The sequence below is a fragment of the Micrasema longulum genome, unplaced genomic scaffold (assembly GCF_059751315.1).
Source record: "Micrasema longulum isolate JH-2025_06_02 unplaced genomic scaffold, ASM5975131v1 h1tg001665l, whole genome shotgun sequence".
In the NCBI taxonomy this organism is placed as follows: Eukaryota; Metazoa; Arthropoda; class Insecta; order Trichoptera; family Brachycentridae; genus Micrasema; species Micrasema longulum.
This window is the reverse complement of record NW_028278844.1, coordinates 87,136-110,701: the sequence shown is the minus strand read 5'-3', so window position 1 is coordinate 110,701 and position 23,566 is coordinate 87,136. Positions and strand designations below refer to the sequence as shown.

The 23,566-nt window shown below is 36.3% G+C and overlaps 1 protein-coding gene across 4 annotated transcripts in view; it reads left to right on the top strand.

Annotated features, from left to right (window-relative positions):
* Positions 1–23,566, top strand: part of Pi4KIIIalpha (phosphatidylinositol 4-kinase III alpha) — an 81,053-nt gene that overhangs the window by 3,566 nt on the left and 53,921 nt on the right. For 3 of the 4 annotated variants that reach the window (XR_015824305.1, XM_088237171.1, XM_088237170.1), the window contains exons 3-9: positions 9,487–10,211; positions 10,302–10,415; positions 11,075–11,252; positions 16,634–16,734; positions 18,978–19,128; positions 22,129–22,336; positions 23,449–23,559. Coding sequence is in view for 3 of the 4 variants with exons in the window: in XM_088237171.1 (XP_088093297.1) it covers positions 9,487–10,211; positions 10,302–10,415; positions 11,075–11,252; positions 16,634–16,734; positions 18,978–19,128; positions 22,129–22,336; positions 23,449–23,559 (1,588 nt within the window). In the remaining variant the exon portion in view is untranslated. The remainder of the gene's footprint in view (positions 1–9,486; positions 10,212–10,301; positions 10,416–11,074; positions 11,253–16,633; positions 16,735–18,977; positions 19,129–22,128; positions 22,337–23,448; positions 23,560–23,566) is intronic. The other variant, XM_088237172.1, reaches the window with a different exon arrangement.

Sequence of the window (23,566 nt, the reverse complement as noted above, 5' to 3'; positions counted from 1 at the left end):
CCAAAGTATGTAATTAATCTCCTTATTTTCACATACATAGCATTGAGTAATTTCCTCTACAGGCATCTTCAATGTCCGTTCCAGCATCCAAACCTGAAACATAAAAGTATTTACCTCGTTCACAAATGCGGTCGCTTAGAGGAATGTGTAGGAAATCAATGTGTGACAGGGTTACGAATGATGAAATCGGGCAATAGTGCAAATCTGGGATAGGTGTAATTGATAAGATTAAGAAAGGGTCGCTAATGTGGTTTAGTCATGTAGAATTTATGGATGATGAAAGAATGGTAAAGCAGATATATATATATGGCGAGAATGAATGGTAACGTAGGACTTGGACGACCAAGAAAGACGTGGCACGATCAGATAAATCAAAATCTCAAGTCTGGTCATGTCAAAAGCAGACACGAGCGAAGGGCATGTATGACGAGATGTATGAATGAAGAAGCTAGGAATGTTGTCGCGATAGATGCGTGTGGCGGTCCATCCTCTTTGCGTACCCCTACGGGGAAACGATACAATGGTAGTAGTAGTAAAAATACTTTGTAGAAAAAAGCAAATAATGGCATTCTTATGATTTACTAAAATATTTACATTTTGGAACTGTTTTCTGTTAGTCTTTACCTTTCAAGACCTGAATCAATGAGTAAGTTCTCGAGCCCTTATAGGGCACTGCAAATCGACCCCCAATAGGCCCTGAACGCTACTGTGGGTTGCCTAAATGTGCTCTCCGTAATGAGCTTAGCTCATGGGCCAGGAAGCAGAGTGTAATGCTCTAGCAAAAGGTACCTGGACAGCACCATGCGAAGAAACTGATAAAAGGGTACTCGCAAAGTTTTGCTTGAATGAACCTTTCCCAAACTTCTAGATGTAGGTTCTGCAGTGCAGATGAGGAAATGCCTATACACATTCTATGTGAATGTGATGCTTTACATCATAAAAGGAGCCTCATCCTCCCGGGACTACCGGTTAAACCCGAGGATGTTAAAGACCTTGCCCCTACCTAATAGCCTGATACTCTACAGATCTGGGCTTAGAGGGGGAGATTTAGCGAAATGTAAACTCTCGCCTTCTACACAGTAGCCAGGCTGTTTATAGAGCCGGGCTCGGAGGGCGAGAAGTATTCATGGGGGCCCGTCACAATATACCTTTACAGGTCGCAGTGACGTCAGGAGCTTGCGTAGCACTGACCCCCACCACTAAGATTAAGAGAAAGTTACGGGAAATTGGATATAAAAAATGTTTTCTTACTCGCAATAAAAATTAGAGCATTTAATTGTACGGCCAAGCTTTTTTTATGTACCACAAAAACATATTTTAATATTTGAGTTCTCATCACAAAATCTCAAAAAAACAGGTTACGCGGTATTGCAGTATCACCGACTATTTGTCCTGCCAGGAATACGGGCATTATCCAAGAGTTGAATAATCTGCATTTCATTTTGACGGAGTTTGCTGTAATATTTATTATTTTTGTCTCCGCTCACCGTGAGTTCTCACGAGCCTCCCCCCGCCATTGCGTCTGCGCCCCCGCCCGCCCCGCCGCCAATACCAAAGCTCATTCCGCCCGTGACTGCAGAAGCTGCACCAGCGTCCCCTGGAAATGGAAACAGTATAAAAAATTAATCATAAACAGTCGGATACAACAAATTCAAACTACAGTAAAACCCCGTATTTACGTTTTCCTAGGGAGCAACAAAAAATTTGCAAAAATTGAAATTACATAAAAATATATTTATTGTACTAGACAATACTAAATATACTGCAGAAAAAATTAAAAAGTGCCATAATTGGGGATTATTAATATTTACCCAAGATTTAATTAAAAATATTTTGTATTTTTTCAATCAATACTATGTGCTTTTTTTATTAATTAAAAAAAACATGTTTAAATAATTTTACGTAGGTACTTAACCTTAAGAACACGAAATTCAAAATTTGAATTTGCATAAAATACAAACAATGGTTTTTCCCCTAAATATTGCGAAATTTTATTTACATGGTATCACTTTTTTTAGTATGGTAACACATAATTTCAACTGTCATTTACATCGTGGCAAAAGTGTTTCACACTTTTATGATAACTGTTTAAATATCTTCTTTTCACATTATATTTATACCTTCAAATAATATTTCTATTACCAAATTTTTAAACTTTCCGCATCGTAATTTATTGATGCAATGATTTAATTCTTCCCTTACATGCGTCAGCTGCATGACACAATTTAGTAAAATGTCAAAATTAGACACTTTAACAAAATGGTCAATTACATTACAATTACTGCACCTACTTTGAATTTAGTCTGAGACAATAATTTACACATTTCGTTATTTGTCTCGATTTTATTCTCCATTCACGCGGTGGCGTGCGGCGCGCGGCTCGACGTCTTTTGACAGATTGAATGAGTTTCGAAAAAAATTCAACGTAAAACTGGGGTTATGAAAAACACAAAAACATTATTTGGGGGGATATTTGAATAAGAATGTTTGGTAAAATTGAGGAACGTAAAAACAAGGTTCTACTATATATTTTGTTGAAACAAAAGTGTGTATAATCTTATTGAGAAATCAAAGATACATTAAGAAATAAATATTAGGTATCTCGATATTATTTGCACAAAAATACAAAAGTTCCAAACATTTCAATGTCACTATATTCGAGTCAGCGGCTTAATTGATTAAAATTTACCATTTTTTGTGGGAAGAGTCAGACTTTATCGCAATATTTCGAATGTCAAAAAAGTGAAGAACTATTAATTATTTGAATTTTTAATTGTTAATTATTTTTCAAAACACGGGACTTGATCATCAGCGGGCGTGGTGTAAAATAAATCTAAATCATCACTGTATTGAAATGCTGTTTATTTATTTTTAAATAGAGCTAGATTGAGCACAGCTAACTCTTTCTGTGCATTTAAGGCTGCCATAGTTGCCCGAAAAATGTCATTTTTTTGCTCTATTTCTAGAGTAAAAAGTTCTTCATTTTGTTTTAGCTTTTGCTCTTTTAATTTTTTATCCAGTTCAAAAAGGACGATGTCCCTTTTGTTCTTTTCTTCTCCGAATGCGCAGTGTTGCTTCGCCCTTTCGCACACACTGAAAATTGGAACGAAATTAAAACGTTTGTGCCCAAAGACGCGTCGCGGGGCATGTGTATTGCTACATGTAAATAAACAAGTACGTGCTTGGGCAAAAATCCCAACAGTTTTTAGGGTGAAACTTGAACCTTTACAGTGGCAACATTCTTAACTTTAACTTAACTAAAATAATGTTGGTGCAACGGAATTTTTCAGTTACCAGATTTCGAGCCTTAACTAAGTTTAAATATTTAACTTTAAACTAAATTTATACCAACTTTGATGCAACCGGCCCTTAGCAGACTAGCTAAAAGCTTGCTTAATATGCAGGTTATGTGCAGTTCTGTATGTAGACACATAATAAATGTACTGTGTATGGTCAACTATAGTTGTATTATATATTATAACTAGCTGACCCGACAGACATTGTCCTGCCCGAACGTTGGCTTGCCTTGGAAAAATACTTTTTATTGATAAGTAGGTACCTAGGTACTTGTTTGTGATTAAATTCCAAAACTAAAAATTTTTAATATTCAAATATTAAATTCAAGTAGGTACTTGTTTATGGTTGAATTACAAAACATAAAATAAATAATTTTTCAAATATGGTATTCTTTTTGCAAACGTCAAACTCCAGTCTTCTCACCAACAGAGGGGTGTACTTATGTGAGAATACGATTTTTAAAAATGTATTGAATTTAATATTATTTTAGTATTACCAAAAATCCAGTAAAAATAAATGAATGGATAGAAATTATAATGAATTTAAGGGAAGAATCTGATTGAGATCCACAAAAAACAAATGCTGTTTGTAAACATTTAAAAACAAACTTTTTTTATACACAAAAAAAACAAAATCTTTCCATTTTTTTGTTAACGCATTTTCCTCGAATGCAACCCTGGTAGATCGATGAATAAAACATTTATGCTCCTAACTTCTTTTTTCCATATTCAATTGAAGATTTTAATATATACGAACATGCACAGCGCAAAGATCTATATTTCTCTGAAAACCGTACGTAAATCGGTTAAGCCGCTTAGAAGGAGTACGGTGACATCACACGCACAGAGGAATTATATATATATATATAAAGATTGTATCTTATAAATTTATAAATGTCTGTTGGCTTTCCAATGAAATAAAATAAAATAAATAAAAATAAGTAAGGGGGTTAAATTATGAAGATAGCGATGCGCCCTGAATAAGCAAATGAAAGCTAATACAGATAGATTTGCATTATTTGTGTGTGACAGATGGGTCCTATAGGCCTCTGATAAGAATAATTATATTGATTACCTTGTCCTCCTGATTTTCCCTTTCCCCCTCCCCCCGCCCCTGCTCCGGCGCCCAAGTTCATACCAGCTGTAAAATAAATAATTAAAACCTAAGTAAAAAGACGGGATGTTTGTGGAAGCAGTCAGATGATTTATATAGCATCATTTTTGTGAAAATCACCCCAAGTGTGCTGCAGCCACAGAGTGCATGGATGATAAAAATTCTAGTTCCGCAATTATGATCAATTTCAACAGTAGAAAGGAGCTATGTCACAACACGTCTTGCAGTTGCAGAGCGTATAGACAATAAGAAATCTAGCCCCTATTTACAAAATAAAAAAAATCAAACCATTATTATATATTCTCCGTAGGGGTAGGTATAGAGGATAGAACGCCGTATCACTCTGTCTTTGCATACAGACCTCATATGCATCTCATTTCTAGCAGCGACTACTATTCTAACTTTTGGCATGTCCATCTTCAAGCATTTGTTGGATTTGGTCTTGCCATGTCTTTCTCGGTCTTCCTCGTTTTCTGCATCCATCGACATTCACATTCTCACAGCAAAAATATAATGTTGCAATTTTCGTTCATAAAATAATTAAGGGATTTATTTTATCTAATGATAAATATACAGACTTTATTTTGGACGTTATATGTATATATGGTTGGATAATTTATATAGCGCCATTTTTGTGAAAATCACCTCAAGGGCGCTGTACAATTAATAAATATCCCAGCACGTCTTGCAGCTACAGAGCGCATGGACAGTTGGGAGTCTAGTTCCTCGTTTTTAATTAAGATCAATTAAAAATTATGACAGATAGGAGCTAGATTACAGGACGTCTTTCAGCTACAGAGCGCATAGACAGTTAAAAAATTGACAAATAAATTTAGTGTGTTATTAATATATAAAAATAATATGAATAGTAAAAAGGAGTATGATTACAACACGTCTTGCTGCTCCTAAGCGCATAAACGATTGGAATTCTAGACCCCATTTACAAAATTTTGGTATTTTAAAAAATATATGAAAGCTAGATAACCAATCATTGTGTAGCTAATCAAATATTGCACAGAAATGGAATCACTTTTGTAAAACGCCTTTGCGGTATTATATTAGAAAAATTACGCTTTTTAAGTTATCCATAATAATAAGTTGTATACGTTTACCTCCAGCTCCAGCCCCTGCGTTACCATTTCCGTTCCCTCCTTGAGCACTGCTCTGTAAAGATAAAATTAAATATTTACAAAAATAAATAGTAAAATTAAATGTTTTCGTCGATTATGCTAAATTAAATATGCACTTTACAAGCACAAAGCTTTCTCAGAGTAGTGGAAATAAGAACCCTGGCTTCATCGCAAGCAGAACTCTTAGAGATCAGATCGAAAATGAGACAGTAAGGTCTGTGTCTGCGGTGTTGAAGACACAGTGAGGTGGGGAAGAGCGAAGACCCTTAAGCCCGCCAGACACCCGCAGCTGTTATAGAGTCCCGGAAGACTGTCAGCAGCGCATAGAGAAAAGTTATTATAAATATTCCTAAGGAACACAGACTCTATACAGATTAAGGAGGGGGGAGGAGGTTGTATGGACAGAGGCCAACACGTCGTCCCCACCCCTCAGGATCCCCTCAATGCCTCTGTTTTTTTTATTATTCAAAAATATATATTTACACAAACAATCTACATAAATAAACGTATACAAATAGACAAAAAACGATGACTTAAAATTAAAGTAACACAGCAAACATAACTCACACAACAAACAAAATTAAAAACATGAATATTTACAATGGGAGAACAGCCTCGAATAAAGAAAGACTCCCTGGGTGATCAGAGGCAGAGGATCCGAATACCACCCAATTTACCAATTTACGTGCGTATTTTTGCAAAATTATGAGCTTTTCCTTGGGTATGTTATAGCTCTTAAAATGTCAAGTTTTATCTAATGTCTTAGGCGTAGTATTTAGATGGGTAGGTTCAGAATTATTACATATATATTTTGCTCAACTGTTCCCCCTTTTCTAGAATATGCCTCCTAGAATAGTGGTCTGGTCTCCATTCTATGTCAATCGCATAAATCACATTGAATCAGTCCAACATCGCTTGCTTCGAAAAATAGCGTGGATGCTCAGACTAGAGAGAGATAATTATTCTTATGCTGAAATAGAGTCAATGTTAAATATTTCTAGTCTACAAAAACGTAGAACTAATATTGACTCCATATATATGTTCGGCATACTAAATGGTATAATCGATGTTCCATCATTACTGGGACAAGTAAAATTCAATATTCCGACTCGTAGATTGAGAAACAATGAAGTACTGTTCATCGATCAGCATAGAACAAACTATGGCCTAAATTCTCCAATGACCCGTCTTTGTCGTATTGTTAGCTCAAGACAAGATCTGGACTTCTTTGGTTTAAGTTTACAACGATTTAAACGAGCACTAAATAAATAGTCCAGATCTTGTCTCGATGTCCCTTATGTTTGTCAATGCTTCATTCTTTTTTTTAAAAATGTTTTAAACTATTCTTTTATTGTAATATTTAAACCTTATAAATTGTATACATGGACAATGCCCGTTAATAAATAAATAAATAATAATGTGTTCTTACCTCACAGAGAAGAGAAATAGCTAAAATAGCAAAAAATAGCACTTTATACATTCCACTTGAATTTTTTTGGATTAAAATGTTACAAACACTCTGTTCGTTTTTTCATTTGGTTTTTATACAAGTATAGTCTCTTTGTACTGCAGCTCAAAACTGTAATGTTACAAGTCCAACATTTAATTTAATTTTAATTTATTTCAACAGAGAGGGAAAACATTTTCGAGAAGGGAATATAGAAGTCTAGGCATCTACATCTACTTATGACCTGTCATTGGCTGGTTTTTTAAATTTATTATTTTTATTTTTTTTATTTTTTTTACAATAAATATAATAATAAAACAGAGTATTAAAAAAATAAAGCATAATTACATATCAATGAAGTACATATTAATAGAAAAATAGTAAACAAAAAATCCCACAAGGGCATGGCCTGTTCGTGGGTATACAAGAAAATGTTAATGAATTTTTGCTCCTATAATAAATAATGGACAGTTATAATATTTTTGTATAACATAAGAAAGAAAAAATAAAATATTCTGTAAAAGATAATATGGTATTTTTTATATTTTTTGTAGTAATTAAAAAAGGAAATAAAAAATATTTTAAAAAATCACAAAAATATTCCTTATTATTAAAGGGCAGCAAAATAAATCATAGAAAAAAAGAGTTCATATCTTTAGTTTGAATCGGGATAGTGCATGTTTTTTAAAAGAAGGAAAATTTTGAAAGTTTGGAATCGATGAAATATTATCAGTAAAAAAAGAATTAAACATTTTTGGGCCTATAAAATATGCATGTCTCTGTGCGAGCCTCGTTTTACAATGTGGTATTCCTAACACACAATTCCTTCTTTGACTTGATCTATTTGAATTACTTGTAAATAAATTTTGGTTGTTAAACATATGTTTTAAACATTGAAAACAATATATTTGTCTTAGATCTAAAAGTTAAGCTTCTTGGAACAATTGGAAAGAGGGAAAAGTGCGATTTTTGTGAAGCATTATTTTTAGTATAAATTTATGAACACTTCGTTTGGTTCCTAACAGTCATCATCATCATCATCAGCCGTCTCTTGTCCAATGTTGAACATAGGCCTCCCCCTTTAGTCTCCATATTTCCCTATCCTGAGCCAACCGCATCCAACCACTTCCTGCAACTCGTCTTATGTCATCAGACCGACTTGTCTGAGGCCTGCCGACACTTCTTCTACCCGTTCTGGGTCGCCATTCCAGGACTTTTTTGGTCCATCTAGAGTCTGTGATTCTGGCTATATGACCAGCCCAGCTCCATTTCTGGTTGGCAGCCCTATGGACCACATCGGCGATCTTTGTTCTCGCTCTAATCCATGTATTGGTTTTTCTGTCTCTCAGCGAAATACCCAGCATTCTCCTTTCCATGGCTCTCTGTGTCACTGATAATTTGTGTAAATTTTTTTTCGTGAACACAAAAGTTTCACAGCCATATGTCAGTACAGGGAGAACAGTAATTCTAAGTAAGTCCTAACAGTATTCGATCCTAACTGGACGTAGAACACTTACATTAGAGCCCAGAAAATAATGATTATTATTTCATAGTGCACGGAGTAATTAATGCCTTAATTTTCTCTGATGATCGTTAACAGCATCAGTTGAATGATTACATTTCCTGCACTTAATTTCCCGTGTATTGTAATTCTTTCTATGTATTCCATGATTATGCGTTTATTTAATTAGTTCATGTCATGAAATGATGTAAAATTGTTAATGAGTTGTATGACTAAAGTGCACACCAAATGTTGCAACTATAGAAAATTGTAATTCATGAAAAAACAATATTATTCTCTCGTATTTTATTATTTATTATATTTATTTATTATGTATACGGCTCAAGCCAATTAACAGTTACACAAAGAAACATAAATACAAGAAACTGAACAAAAAGAACAAAACTATGTAGCAAAGACAAACAAGGGCAATACAATATATTCATTGACCTACTACTCGGTTAAAGTGTACAATCTTCTTCCATTATCCATAAGGACAATTAGTAAGTTCTCAAAATATAAAATTGCTATTAAGAAATGGATAGTGGAGGTGGGTTGCGCACGGATCGATGAGTGGATCAAGCCAAATATGTAAAATGTATGCATTGTTTATGAATTTTGAAAAATTGGTTATGTTTTTTTATGAATATTTTTGTTTTTTATGCGAATATGTCTTCTTGTCCATACTGATCATCGTGATTCCGGATGTGACAGGGTTTAGAAAACATCCTGTATATGCATGAAAAACAATATGTTTATAAAAAAAAAGTGATTGGCATATTAAAATTAAATAATAACTTTAAAAATCATCTTTTTCATCTGTATTCCGGTTCCTCACGACTGAGGATCATGGTCTCCAAAGGTCGAAAGATGCACCAAACTTCTATATAAAATTATATTTCAAATAATTGTTATTGATTTAGTACACTGTTACTTCCTCCACCCTGCTGATGGTTGAGGATTATACGCCATATTTAATCTCGGTAAAATTTTTCCAGGTATTCCGGCTGCCGAGAAGTTCAGCTTCTGTCTCAACACTCTTCTGTCGGACATCGCAACCCGCCATGCGGATCTCCGCGACGAGATAATCACCGCGCAGGTCGACCTCATGAACAACCTGACCAAGCACATCACCGAGTGCCACGACAGCAAGGAGAACGCCCTCTCCAAACTGCAACTCTGCAAATGCACCATTCCCGTCCTCGTCGGGCTGGCGCGCTCCATGGGGAGGTTCTGCACCAACAACCCTCCGCTGCTCTGCAGAATATTCCCGGAGCCCGATCCGCCGGTCCGAGTGAAGACGAATCAACCGATCCAAGATCCCCTCAACAAGAAGCGGAGCTTCAGTCAGTTCAGATCGATCATCCCGCGTTCACTTTCCGGCAATTTGAACCCAGCCGCGATAGAAACGCTCAGCGTTACCTCTCAAGACGTCACCGACGGACTGACGAACACGAATTCGCTCAAGCGCGGATACTTGCAGAACCACAATTCCGTCCCGTATGATCCCACCGTTTATTTCTTCACGAAGTACGGGTCCAGTTTTAACCAGTTTCCGAATATGCGGTTCGCGATGGAGTCTCCCGAGAAGAGAGCCAATCTGCAGTTTCCACTCGGCCATCTTCAAACGATTCTGGCCATCGCCAAAAAGCTGCTAGTTAAAGATTTGTTGAACTATCTAGACGAAGAAGCTGAAGATATTTTTGCATCAGGACAGATTCAGGTATGCTTTATTCACTTTTTAAAAAAATATTTATTTGTAAGTAGCGTCCCAGCCCAATGTTTAAACATACTGATTTTAAATCTTTTCCAGATTTTCCCATACAGATCATTTTCCGAGACTATGAACTTGGCCATGGTAACCCTCATGAGAGAGCTGCTGCAGAGCCAGAAGGATCTACCTGTTCCATTTACTAAAGACGTTCAGGTAACTAACTTTTTCATCAGTAAGATTTTGAGTCTTCCCAAATTTTATAATTTTATTTTTAAGCGAGCAGTGTAAACCTGACACTTTTCCCAAACAATCTAGCCCATTTTATTTTATTTTGTTAATATAAACGGCAAATCTGCCTTATACAAACATTTATAATAATTATTATTCTTATGCTGAAATAGAGTCAATGTTAAATATTTCTAGTCTACAAAAACGTAGAACTAATATTGACTCCATATATATGTTCGGCATACTAAATGGTATAATCGATGTTCCATCATTACTGGGACAAGTAAAATTCAATATTCCGACTTGTAGATTGAGAAACAATGAAGTACTGTTCATCGATCAGCTCCACAAGTGTATAGCAGTTGATTCAATATTAGTTTGGGTAAATGAGACAATCCATTTTACTTCTACCTGGCTCCACTATCCATTTTGTTATAGCCTTTTTGAACATTTTCTCGTAACTAATTGTTTTAATATATAGTGGAAGTAGGTTATAGATTTTAATTGAATAATACTCAAAATCCCTTTGTCCGAAAGTGGTATTAGTTTGTATTTGTTCTCACCGTTCCTGCAGCATTGTGAGACTGGGAGTTTCGGGAATCGTCCTAAATCAGTCTGTTTACGTTTCGAACGTGTTTTCGCAGGAGTTCGTCAAGTGTCTGTTTCTCAACGGGCAGACGGAGCTTCAGAGCCGCCACCACGACGCCTCGGAGAGGGAGGACAGAGAGAGCAACTACGCCACCGTGAACAAGTTTAAAGTCAACGTAATGGCCAATTCCGCCTGTGTCGACCTTCTCGTGTGGGCCATCGGGGACGAGACAGGTACTGTCTTGAAGTATTATAATAAAATGAATATTTTACTAGTTAGGAGTGAATAAGGTTCGAATCGCTTTTTCTACAGGTTGCATATAGACGGTTCTTGAAAGGGATGAAAATATAACTAAATGCGAGATCAGTGTGAACGGAGATATTCTGAATCAGGTAGAAGAATTTGTGTATCTGGAAAGTATGTTTACTAGGGATGGAAAGGAGGGAGAGTGCCGGGAACAGGGTGAACGGTGCACTGAAATCTACTTTGGCAAACAAATGTTTACCGCGGGAGGCTAAACTAGCAGTTCACAACGGAGTTCTAGTGCCAACTCTAATGTATGGGAGCGAAGTATGGAATTGGAAAAATGATGATGAAAGTAGGTTGAATGCTGTCGAAATGCGATCCCTCAGGCGAATGTGTGGTAAAACGATGTATGATAGGTGCACAAATGTGAGATACTAGATCCGTGAAGTGTGTAAGGCTGAGACATGCACTATCGACAGAATCAAGAAAGGGGTGCTGCGTTGGTTTGGACACGTAGAGCGAATGGACAGCGAAAGAACGGCTAAAAGGATCTATGATGCGAATGTTGATGGATGCAGAAAACGAGGAAACCGAGAAAGACATGGCACGATCAAGTCCATCAAATACTTGAAGATGGACATGTCAAAAGTAGGAATAATCAGCGTGCGTGCGTGAAAAGATGTATGAATGTAGAGGAAGCAGGTCTTTATGCCAAGATAGAGTCATATGGCGTTCTATCCTTTCTGCCTACACCTACAGGGAAACGGCGTGATGGTTTGTTGTTTTTGTTGTTGCATATAGATTCGGGTTTTCTCCTTGCGCAGTCGTTGATGTCACCGGTGTTGAATTTTATTCATATTTATTGTTATATCACGTCAAAAAGGTTCAAATTCAATGTAGTTATGCGGAAAGCACAGACCACAATTTTGAAAATAACGAGATGTTGATGTTATCGGGTGCAGTATGCCCTGTAAATGCCTAGACTTCCATATTCCCTTCTCGAAAATGTTTTCCCTCTCTGTTGCAACAAATTTAGAGTTAAATACAGTAAAACCTCGTTTTTACGTTCCTCGATTCTACGTTTTCCCGCTTTTTACACCGAAATATTTAGGTCTTATTTTGTTTCCATACATTCTCATTCAAATATTCCCCCCAATTAACGTTTTTCATAACCCCGGTTTTACTTTGAATTTTTTTAAAAACTCATTTTTTCTGTCAAAAGACACCGAGCCGCGCTCCGCCGCGTGAATGGAGAATAAAATCGAGGTAAATAAAAAAATGTGTAAATTATTGTCTCAAATTAAATTCAAAGTAGGTGAAGTGTAATTGACTATTTTGTTTAAGTGTCTAATTTTGACATTTTACTAAATAGTGACATGCAGTTGACGCATGTTTAGGAAGAATAAAGTCTTCACATCAATAAATTACGATGCAGACAGTTTATAAATTCGGCGATAGAAATATTATTTGAAGTTATAAACATAATGTGAAAAGAATATAGTTTAAACAGTTATTATAAAAGTGTGAAACTGTTTTGCCGCGATGTAAATGACAGTTGAAATTTTGTGGTGCCATACTAAAAAAGGTGATGCCATATAAATATAATTTCCCAATATTTAGGGAAAAAATCGTTGTATGCATTTTGTGCAAATTCAAATGTTTATTTTTGTGTTTTTATGGTTGATTACCTACGTAAAATTATTTTGAATTGTTTTTTTTTTAATTCAATAAAAAATAACACATTTATTTATTTCGACGGCTTACGCCTTTGACAAAGTAGATAATAATATTGAAAAAACAATTATAATGAAACAAAACACCTGAACACAGTATAGAAAATATAGATACATGAAATTAAATGGAACTGGAGTGTGGAGTGGGTAAGGGGGGGCTTAAGATAATATGCATAGACAACTCTCCTTATATTTCTATCTGTGGCCTGTGGCATTATCAACATTAAAATTAATGCATTACTCGTGAACTTCTGTGACAATATTTATTACCAACTTACGAAACGATCGTTTTCAAAAGACCTTATTTTCCAAATGAAAATATTCATTATAAGGGCTTATATAAACACTAGGAGAATCTTTAAAAAATATTTTATTTGTAGAGTAGGTTAAATCTGATTTTCCTCCCGAGCGATAATACCCTATTAGGTGATTCTCTGAAACAGAAATTCCCGGCAGTTAATTCTTATGGAATGTTTATATTTTAATGGAGAATAAACGTGTGTTGCCTGATCGTTTTGCCTATTGATAAAAATATTAATTTGGTTTTATTTTCCAGTGGACGAGAGTTATGATGTTTTGGATTTGGCCCAAGTGCTAATGTACGAAATAGGTGAACTTCTCTTCTGTCACTTGTGTGGCCCCGAATATTGTTCACTTCTACAGACACTGCATCATCACACAATTTAAGGCCGCGTAGAGTCAAACTATCTCTCTCAATGAGTTTTTTTCTGGGCTATTATTCTGCGTCGTTTGCACTGTTTTCCGACGTTTCGGCTCGCATCAATTAATTATTATAAATCCATTTAATATATTTTTATCGGTATTCGTAGTATGTGACGTTTCCCTATTTGCCAAATGTTTAAAAGCATTAGGAGTGGTTCAAAAGCGAGACATTGGGTGCCGTACGAATTGAAGCCGAGAGACAACAAAAATATGGAGAATTTAAGTCCTTATTAGTTATTTTTTTAGATAGTTTGGCTCTATTTTAACAAACTGTTTTAATCCTTTATTTTAATTCCATGCCTGCGATTTGCCCTCATTTTATCGATTGCAATATCGTGGCCGTTCGGGCAAAAAACACTAACCCTGAAAATGTCAATTTTGAGTTAAATATGCCATTCGAAGCGTAAAATATGTTCTTTAAAAGTCAAAGGTCACCAAGGCAGCTTAGTTTGAAAAAAGTTGCGTTAATTCAAATTATTTGTTTTTTTACCATACGTGTCTTAATATGGAGGGTATTAGAAGCAAACTTAGTTGCTGAGATATTTGCAAAAAACTTTGAAAAAGGAATTGTGAGATTTGTAATTATGCTTCACCAACTCAAAGGAGAATGCTAAGTTTGCGGTGTCAAGTAGTATAATTGAAATCTGTTTCTCTGTTTTTCGCAAGATTTAGAGACGGTTTTGAATTACGCTATTATTTAGGTAGGTAGGTTTTTATGTATACTTTATTTTCCGTTTATGGTGAAGATTCCTAAGTTTGTCTCTAATATATCAAAACATAAACAAAGAAAAAACATGCTCAAAAATATTTTTTTACATAAAAAATATTTTTTAATACGGTTTGTAATCATTATTTATAATATTTTCTTCTTTATAGCTTGCATTGTCCAGTTTTTTTTTTTTTTTTATCAGTATGGGCAAGAAGACATATTAGCATATTTAAACAAATGTTTAGAACAAAGAAAATTTTTAAATATAAATATTTTTTTAAAAAGGTTGCATACTTCTGCAGGGGAGAAGCGAAAGGGAGCGCGGCTGTCGGCGTATGAGACTCCCGCCCCCCCCTCTCCTGCAGAAATAAGTAACCATTTGCTTTTTTCATTCTAAAAATGTATTTTGATGTGCCAATATGTCTTCTTGCTCATACTGATCATCGTGGTTTCGGATGTGACAGGGTTTTATGAACATCCAGTATATACGGCCTAAGCCAATTACAATAGTTACATGAGGAAACATATGCCCAAGAAACGGAACAAAAATAATATTAAACTATGTAGCAAAAACAAACAACGACAGTAAAATAATGGTATAAAATATATTCATCTTCCTGCCAATCCATCTTCATCCCGCACTGTGTTAATGGCGAAGAGATCTACGAAAAGCCGGAAGATCTACCCCAGAGAATTCCAAGTTATGTGACGAATTGACTAATTACACATTCTGGACATTGGGGCATAAAAACCAATGTTGCTCTTAGAAGATTTGATAAATAGCAGATTTGGACTTCCGGTGACACGGTTGGGAACATGAAAAGAAATTGTTGCAACAGAGATGGGAGATCATTTATTACCATAAACAAGCAAGTCACTTAACCAAATCTGCACCTCCTTGCCTCATTAAAAACCACACAGATATTTTTTAATGTATTTATTGTGTATGCAGATAATTGGTAGAATTCCATATTTAATTTGGTAATGTATCCAAAATAAAACAAGTTTATTGGATTGTAATTCTACTTTATTTTTTATAAAATATACAAAGGGTATATTGTGATGCGTTTCGTCTTGTTAGGACATTTTCAAACAAACTAACTTAAATATTTACAAAGTTTCCTTATATACTAAAAATAATTGCTATTTTATGTTTGTGGATTTCTATACAAGCCAAAATAAGTGGAGTAATTAAAATTCAATTAGGGTATACTGAGTATATTAGAGGAATATTTTGGTTATATTGGGGAAAAACCTTCCATTATTTAGAAACATTTGTAAGGGTATGACTTTAAAATTAATGTAATAATTATAAAAATATTGATTTCATTTATACAGGTTTATTTTGAAAATTATTGTTGAAATTCTACATTGGTGTTGAAAATGTCCTAACAAGACGAAACGCGTCACAATATACCCTTTGTATATTTTATAAAAAATAAAGTAGAATTACAATCCAATAAACTTGTTTTATTTTGGATACATTACCAAATTTTTTAATGTATCAGACCGACCAATGGAATTTACTAAAGAGACAGGAATGAATTATGTTGTGTATGTATTCTCCGTTTTCCTATATATTTCTGAGACGTAGACAATGCGTGCCTACGAGAGGAAGAGGATCGATGCATTCGAGATGTGGTGTTGGAGAAGGCTGCTGCGTGTGCCTCGAACAGCCAGAAGGACGAATGCATCGATACTGGAAGAGCTCCATATTACAACTCGTCTGTCAGTGGTGTGTCTGAGGAAGATATTATCTTTCTTTGGACATATTGCTAGGCGAGAGCCAGACAATCTAGAAAAAGCAATAATGCCTGGCCGAGTTGAAGGCAGGAGAAGCCGGGGTAGAACCCTGTATAGATGGACTCACTAAATTAAAGAGGCTACGGGGCTACAATTTGATGCGTCAGTTCGTCGGCTGAGGACAGACTGGACTGGAACAGACTGATCAGAAGTGTTCACGGTGGTCACGATCCTCAGCATTGACGGATCGACTTGGAAGAAGACATAAAACACAAAAATCAGATTTTTTCTCAGTCTCCAAACTTTCGAATTGCGATTTCTCAAAATTGTGTTTTTTTGGGTTAGTGATCTTTGCCTGAACGGCGACGAGCATATCGCATTTATCCCCGCATTTGTCGAGTGTCAAATATCAGCCTGTCGACGTGCGCTGCTGTGTTATTGATTGTTTTTTGTTTTTCAGGAGCGGATTCCCTCTGCGGACGGCTTAATGAGAAGTTGACTTCTACTCACAATCATAAGCTAGTTTTGGCTCATATGCCATTGCTTATGGTCTGCCTGGAGGTACGATCTTGTTTTATGATTTTTTTTAACGCAATGCACACATGCTTGTAGAACACAAACAAAAACAAACAGCAAGATCGGGCAAAAAGCACATTAAAGTACAATTCTTAAGCTTCAAAATCATGTATTTATTTTTCAACATAGTCACCGTTCAGTCCAACACATTTCTCCTGACAAGGAATTAACTAGTGTTATCAGCTTAAAAGTACCTGTTCGGAATACTTGGCAGCTAATGTTATTTTTTGAATCTCCTGGCAGTCATAATTATTATTACAATTCACCAATACCTAGACTACACCGACCAGCGGCCAGCGGCTAGGTAACGAGTATGGTGAAGTTGATATATTTCGTCTGTCTTTATATAAATATAGGTTAAGTATTCAAAAGGTTATACATTAATTTGTATAAAATTTCTTAATATTGTTCTTTATATACTTTTTTTTTTTCTCATGTATCTCTATAATAATGTATAAACTTATGTGTATGTATATGTATGTGCATGTATGTGTATGTATATATATGTACATGCATGTATGTATATGTGTGTGTGTGTATGTATGCATATGTATGTGTATGTATGGGTGTATGTTTTCACATGTAAATTTTTTATGTACCCACATACCTATGTTGGTACATTTCCTTATTTTTACTTATTATTGTATCTTTTAGTTTTTCTTATGTTATCTTAATTTTAACTAAATTTACATGTTTCACTGCTGCACTTGAATGTAATTTCTAATATATGTAAAAGCCCGTAGGGCATGTAAATTAATAAATAAATAAGTATCAAGTATTTTTCATTCGGTCACTGAAAAATTCTTCCTACTTTTCTCGAATCCCGGACTTGACAGCTGCCTTCGCCTCATCCTCCGAAGTGTAATGATTACCCTCGAGGTTTCTCTCGAGTAGAAGAAAACAATAAAAATCGCAAGGCGCAAGATAAGGAAGTAAGGGGGATGTTTCAAGCTTCAGGTTTCGCAGAGCCTCTTTTTTTGCGCGTGAGGTGTGTGGACGAGCGTTGTCATGTTGCAAGGTTGGTGCCGGTTTAGGATTCTCCGGTTCAGCCGACACCAGACGATAGTAATCGCCGCGATTCTAATAGCAGACACATTTTTACACATTCTTTTATTATATTTCCGTGTATGCGAGCAGCCTATTGTGTGTGCGAAATTGTTTCCGAGTTAGTTTTCGTTTTGTTTTAAGAAAAACAAAAAGGTTTGATTATATTTTTTATTTTACTATCATTTAAATTGAAAGAATATTAAAATATTTGTAGTTTATGCTATTATTCCGCAAGAAAGGAAGCAACAATCAAAGCAAATGAAATTGGTTGCTTTTTTTAAAAAAAGTGTGAGAATTTAATTTAGTACTGACGAACTAGTGAGTTAGTATTTATTATAAAAAAATCATTATTTATATCAAGAGATTATTATTTATTTTGTAAACTAATTTAAACTGTATTTATTAAATATATATAACTGTATTTATTAAGATAAAGATATTGAAAGGAGGGTGAGTGCCGGGAACAGGGTGAACGGTGCACTAAAGTCTACTTTGGTAAACAAATGTTTATCGCAGGAGGCTAAACTAGCAGTTCACAACGGAGTTCTAGTTCCAACTCTAATGTATGGGAGCGAAGTATGGAATTGGAAAAATAATTATGAAAGTAGGTTGAATGCTGTCGAAATGCGATCCCTCAGGCGAATGTGTGGTAAAACGATGTATGATAGGTGCACAAATGTGAGATACTAGATCCGTGAAGTGTGTAAGGCTGAGACATGCACTATCGACAGAATCAAGAAAGGGGTGCTGCGTTGGTTTGGACATGTAGAGCGAATGGACAGCGAAAGAATGACTAAAAGGATCTACGACGCGAACGTTGATGGATGCAGAAAACGAGGAAGACCGAGAAAGACATGGCACGATCAAGTCCATCAAATACTTGAAGATGGACATGTCAAAAGTAGGAATAATCGGCGTGCGTGCATAAGAAGATGTATGAATGTAGAGGAAGCGAGGTCTGTATGCCAAGATAGAGTGTTATGGCGTTCTATCCTCTCTGCCTACCCCTACGGGGAAACGGCGTGATGGTTTGTTGTTGTTGTTGTATTAAATAAACATGGTAGATTGTTCTTAGAATTTTGACACGGAACCTAATCTTCCATTATATTTGAGTCCATTTTACGCCGATTTATTTGAAACGACGTTTACCTGTATAATAAATACAATATCTACTGTCGCAGGGTCTCGGAAAGCTGGCGGTGAAGTTCCCCAACATAGCGGGCACGTCCATCAACTGCCTCCGGGAGTTCCTGGTCAAGCCGTCCCCCATCCTCGTGAAGCTGCACAAGCTCGCCACGGATCGCGGGCCCAAGGACAAGATCAAAGTCACACGTCAGTCCGTCCTTGCTAACGACCTAACCCGAGGGTGGCGGAATCCTAGCGATCGATTGCCTAACCACATTAACACTTTGCCATTCTGACGTATAATAAATAGTGACCGTAACTGAAAATGAATTTTGGCTTCTGTTCTAGTTTTGGCCGCAACCGAAACCTGAACTTATTTAAATAATTTTAAAGTCATTTCAAAACTCCCAAAATTAGGCGTTTTTATTTTTAGACCTTTTGAGGTCATCAAAATAAAATACGCAGTGAAATAAAAGGCATATATTTCATCATCATCATTCTCTTTCCGCACCTAATGGTGCATAGGGCACTGAATTGGTACACCAATCGCGAATTTCTCAATCATTTTTTTTACGTGAAGATAAGATGATCAGTCTTACGCTTCAGGTGCCAGTGCAGCTACTATGAAATATTCTAGTGTGAAAACACTTTTTTCAAATTAATGTTTCGTATCAACCATGTTGGGAATCGAAACCAAGACCTCTTGGACGGCAGGCAAATGCGCTGATCACTACACCACAGGCCGAAAAGGGAGTCTGTTGTCAAACAAAACAAAATGGCCACCAGCAGAGGGAAGTTGTCGCTAACCATCAACGCTTCCGTTCTATGAAACATAGCGATAGGGCTTTTCTATAGCTTGGCGCATTATTCGCATAATATTAGTCTCAAGTTCTCTTCCCTCTTTTCTCGGTTAGTTCTGCCGATTGGTCCAGTGACGTCGTCCAAAGTAATTGATTTATTAAAATATTTTTAAATATTTCTTTTCTGCACTTTCAAGAAACTTTGACGTATAATTTAATGTAATTTTTCCGTCCGATTTCACGTAGGGCGTAAGTTCCTCATAGATTATAAAGTATTTGTGACATATCGATCGTCCAGTTCATTGGTCAGGCGAGTCCAAGAACATGAGATTTGTAGGATTTTGCTGGATGTTGTTTGATGAAGGAGCTCCTAGACCAGTTGGAGGTGATGAAACAAAGGAATGTTTGGATGAATATGGGGGAGACTTATGCCCAGCAGCTGCCGGAATGGCTGCTCGAATTTTTTAAAATTTCAGATCAAGTCGAATTACACTGTGAACAAATATTTGAGCTATCATTTCTCATTATCACTCATGTCTCTAAGCTTGTAATTTGAAGATTTCGGACCAATGAACTGGACGGTCGATATGCATCAAGTGTGAAGTGAGTTCCTGTCTGTTTGCTCGTTGCACTGCCTAAAAATGCTCCACGACCACTGGGAATCTCTATCAATTGTAAAAATATCTATTTTGACTAACACGTTTCTTGTAGTTCTGGTTATGGGCTAATCATAAATCGAGTTCTGCTCTAATAATTCAAATTGATCTAAGCTTTGACGAAAGAAATCATATTTGACTAAACCTTACCTAACCACTTCAATCGGTGCTGGCTTGTACTTAATGGAAACACTAATTATTGTTAATTCAATTTATTTTATTACAATTGATATCTATTTGCAGTGTTGCCACCATGATCGGTTCTCCGTGAGTTATGCAGTAATAATCAAAAAAAAAAAAAAAAACAAGTTTGAAATTAAACTTTCTGGAACCTGCCTATTAGTTAGCCAATCGTAAACGCCCGCAGTCACTATATAGTGCAACTTAATGTTATTTGATAATTGAAACTATATAATAATAATAATATTTGGCTGATTTATATAGCGCCATTTTTGTAAAAAATCGCCTCAAGGGCGCTTTACAATTGTATACCTAAACTTACATTCTAACTAAACTAAAGTGATATATTATATTTCCAGATTTGAAATTGAGGGTATGATAGTCTAAAGAAGGGGGATTTTAGTTGGGATCTGAACTGACTGGGACTGTCGATGATTCGTAAGTTTGAAGGCAATCGGTTCCGGGCAGAGGGGCCGGCGGCGGCTAAAGCACGATCTCCAAATCTAGTGTTTGGGGAGTGCCGGATTTCGACAAGTTTTCCTCTTCCTGAATCAAATGCTGACCTAAGAGTAGATTTTCTTTGACGTGTATTTTCCCTAATACAAAAGTACGATAGGTATTTTGGAGCCATTTCATGAAGGGATTTGAACACTGTCCAGCAAAGCTTGTATTTTATTCTCTCTGGGCTTTTTAACCAGTGCAAATCTCGAAGATGTTGTGAGATGTGAGAATATTTTTTTACTCCCGTAATAAGCCTCGCCGCTGCATTGAAAACAGATTGAAGTTTATTTGTTTGATATTTTGGGAGATTTGCGTATATTCCATTACAGTAATCTAGACGCAAAACGATATAAGCATTTACAAGAGCTTTAATACTTAACCTCAATATCAAATACATAGATGGCGCTCCAAACGCGCTAGCGAAAGCTTTCCTTGTTTCATGACATATATACAAAAACCAAAAATGTCACCGATATGGATATTCGCTAATAAGCGGAATGGGGAATGTTGTAGTATCTACATAAAAGTGGCCACTTGAACCCAACCTATGACAGGTCATAAGCCCTGTAAACGCTCGAATATCCATAATCTTGAAACAAAAATTCTACCCATCTCTGTAGTGATATAAATAAAACATTTACAAGAGCTTTATATTAGGTCTATAACTTAAAAACTCGTAAAACGTAAAATACTCATCGATCACAGTAAATAAATTGTGCTAAAGTACATGCCGTGTTGATAAACCAAGTATCTCAGTGCTCGGACTGAGGCGGGCGAGGGGGGCGCGCGGCGTATCAGACTTTTTTGATTTTTTTGTTCTTATTTTATTTTCAAAAATTGTATTCGTTCTAAAAATTTATTTTAATGTGCCAATATGTCTTCTTGCTCATACTGATCATCGTGGTTTCGGACGTGACAGGGTTTAGTGAACACCCTGTACAGTCATTCGTTTGTGAATTATGACAGCAATACTTAATTTTGGAATAGATTTTCTGTACTATTGAATATTACGTGCATAACTCGCGGGTCCTCTGACACGGGGGGTGTTTGACCAGTGCTTTACTCGGCAGTGCAAGGCAGAGAGCTGGATTTAGAGAGCGATATTGGCTCGGTAGACATAGCGTCTTGTGGTTGTTCAGCATTCGAGAAGCTGCGGGACGCGGCCATCGAGAACCTCTGCACGGCGCTGGAGGCCGCGCAGTCCCTCGACCCCCTGCCCGTGGTGGAGCTCGTCTCTTCCGTCAGCAACCGGCTCTTCACGGCCGAGACCAGCGACAGGTATGCATCTTCCTCTCTTCCTCGATTGGACCCGGTTGATCTTATTTGTCTGGGATATTTTTGTCGCCGACAATATCTCCTACCATATAAATGCTGTCTTCTCTACCAATGGCTGTAACCGTCATTTCCTAAATGAGAGACCCGATTTTGAAGGCAATAGCCGGCTTTATCGCAATAGAAAACGCTGAGTTCCTTTAGCAGTTGTTGCTCTATATTTCTAGTGGACCTTGACTCCCACAGGTTTAACTAAATGTGTCTCATGTTCGCTATAAACGGTTCTAATTGGAGCATGTGGATATCACCAGGCACCTCCGAAAAACCCTGTCGGTAGCCAACACTCGCCTCTTCCCACGTCCCTTAGTTCCCCGGAATGAAGCTGTATACAAACCTACAGTACATTCACGGAAGCTGGACCGCTATGCCCGTGCAAACCACGAGCCCACTGCGTGATATCGCATGATTGGCCCATTTCAAACCACGGCAAAAAACTACACAGCCTGATAACAATTATTTATTTATTTAATGGCTGGCAAACGCAATAACCAGTACATCATGAGACCGACTGATCTCCAGTCGATTTTCTTTTGCAGGATTTTTACCTGAGAGTACTCGCTAAATTTCAATAGTGATTTTGATAGAATTATCTTTAAAACATCTTTTGTTAAGTTTTACCATAATTTTTTAATCGGATTGTTGTCTCGTGGCTAGTGTTGCGGACTCACGGATCAGAGGTCCAAAGTTCGAACTCCACTCTACAACAAATTGATTTCCATTTTCTAATGGTGAGTTATTTACTTGTTGAAAATGGTCACTAAAATTGAAATATTTGAGTAAATTATAAGAACGCTTATATTTCTTCTTTTAAAAAAAAAAAAAAATATTAACCGAGGCGTTTTTATTGATATTTTTACTAAAATCTTAACTATGGAGTTTTATAAAAAAAAAATAAAAATAAAAATACTATCAACTTACTGTTCCCTTTAGATTAAGATGATATGTTTGAAATAGGCTATTCTGTCGGGTATCACGCGGTTGGGTTGTTTATTTGGAAAATCTCGTAATAATGAACAGACTACCAGATTTCTTGTCATTGATTTCTCATCTGCTTTCAGTTCGTCTAGCCTCATCAGCACCAATATTGTGATAATGTTGGGACATGTGGCCGTCGCCCTGAAGGACATTCCAAAGGCTACGGACACTATTCTCCTCTTCTTTCAACAGAGGTAATTC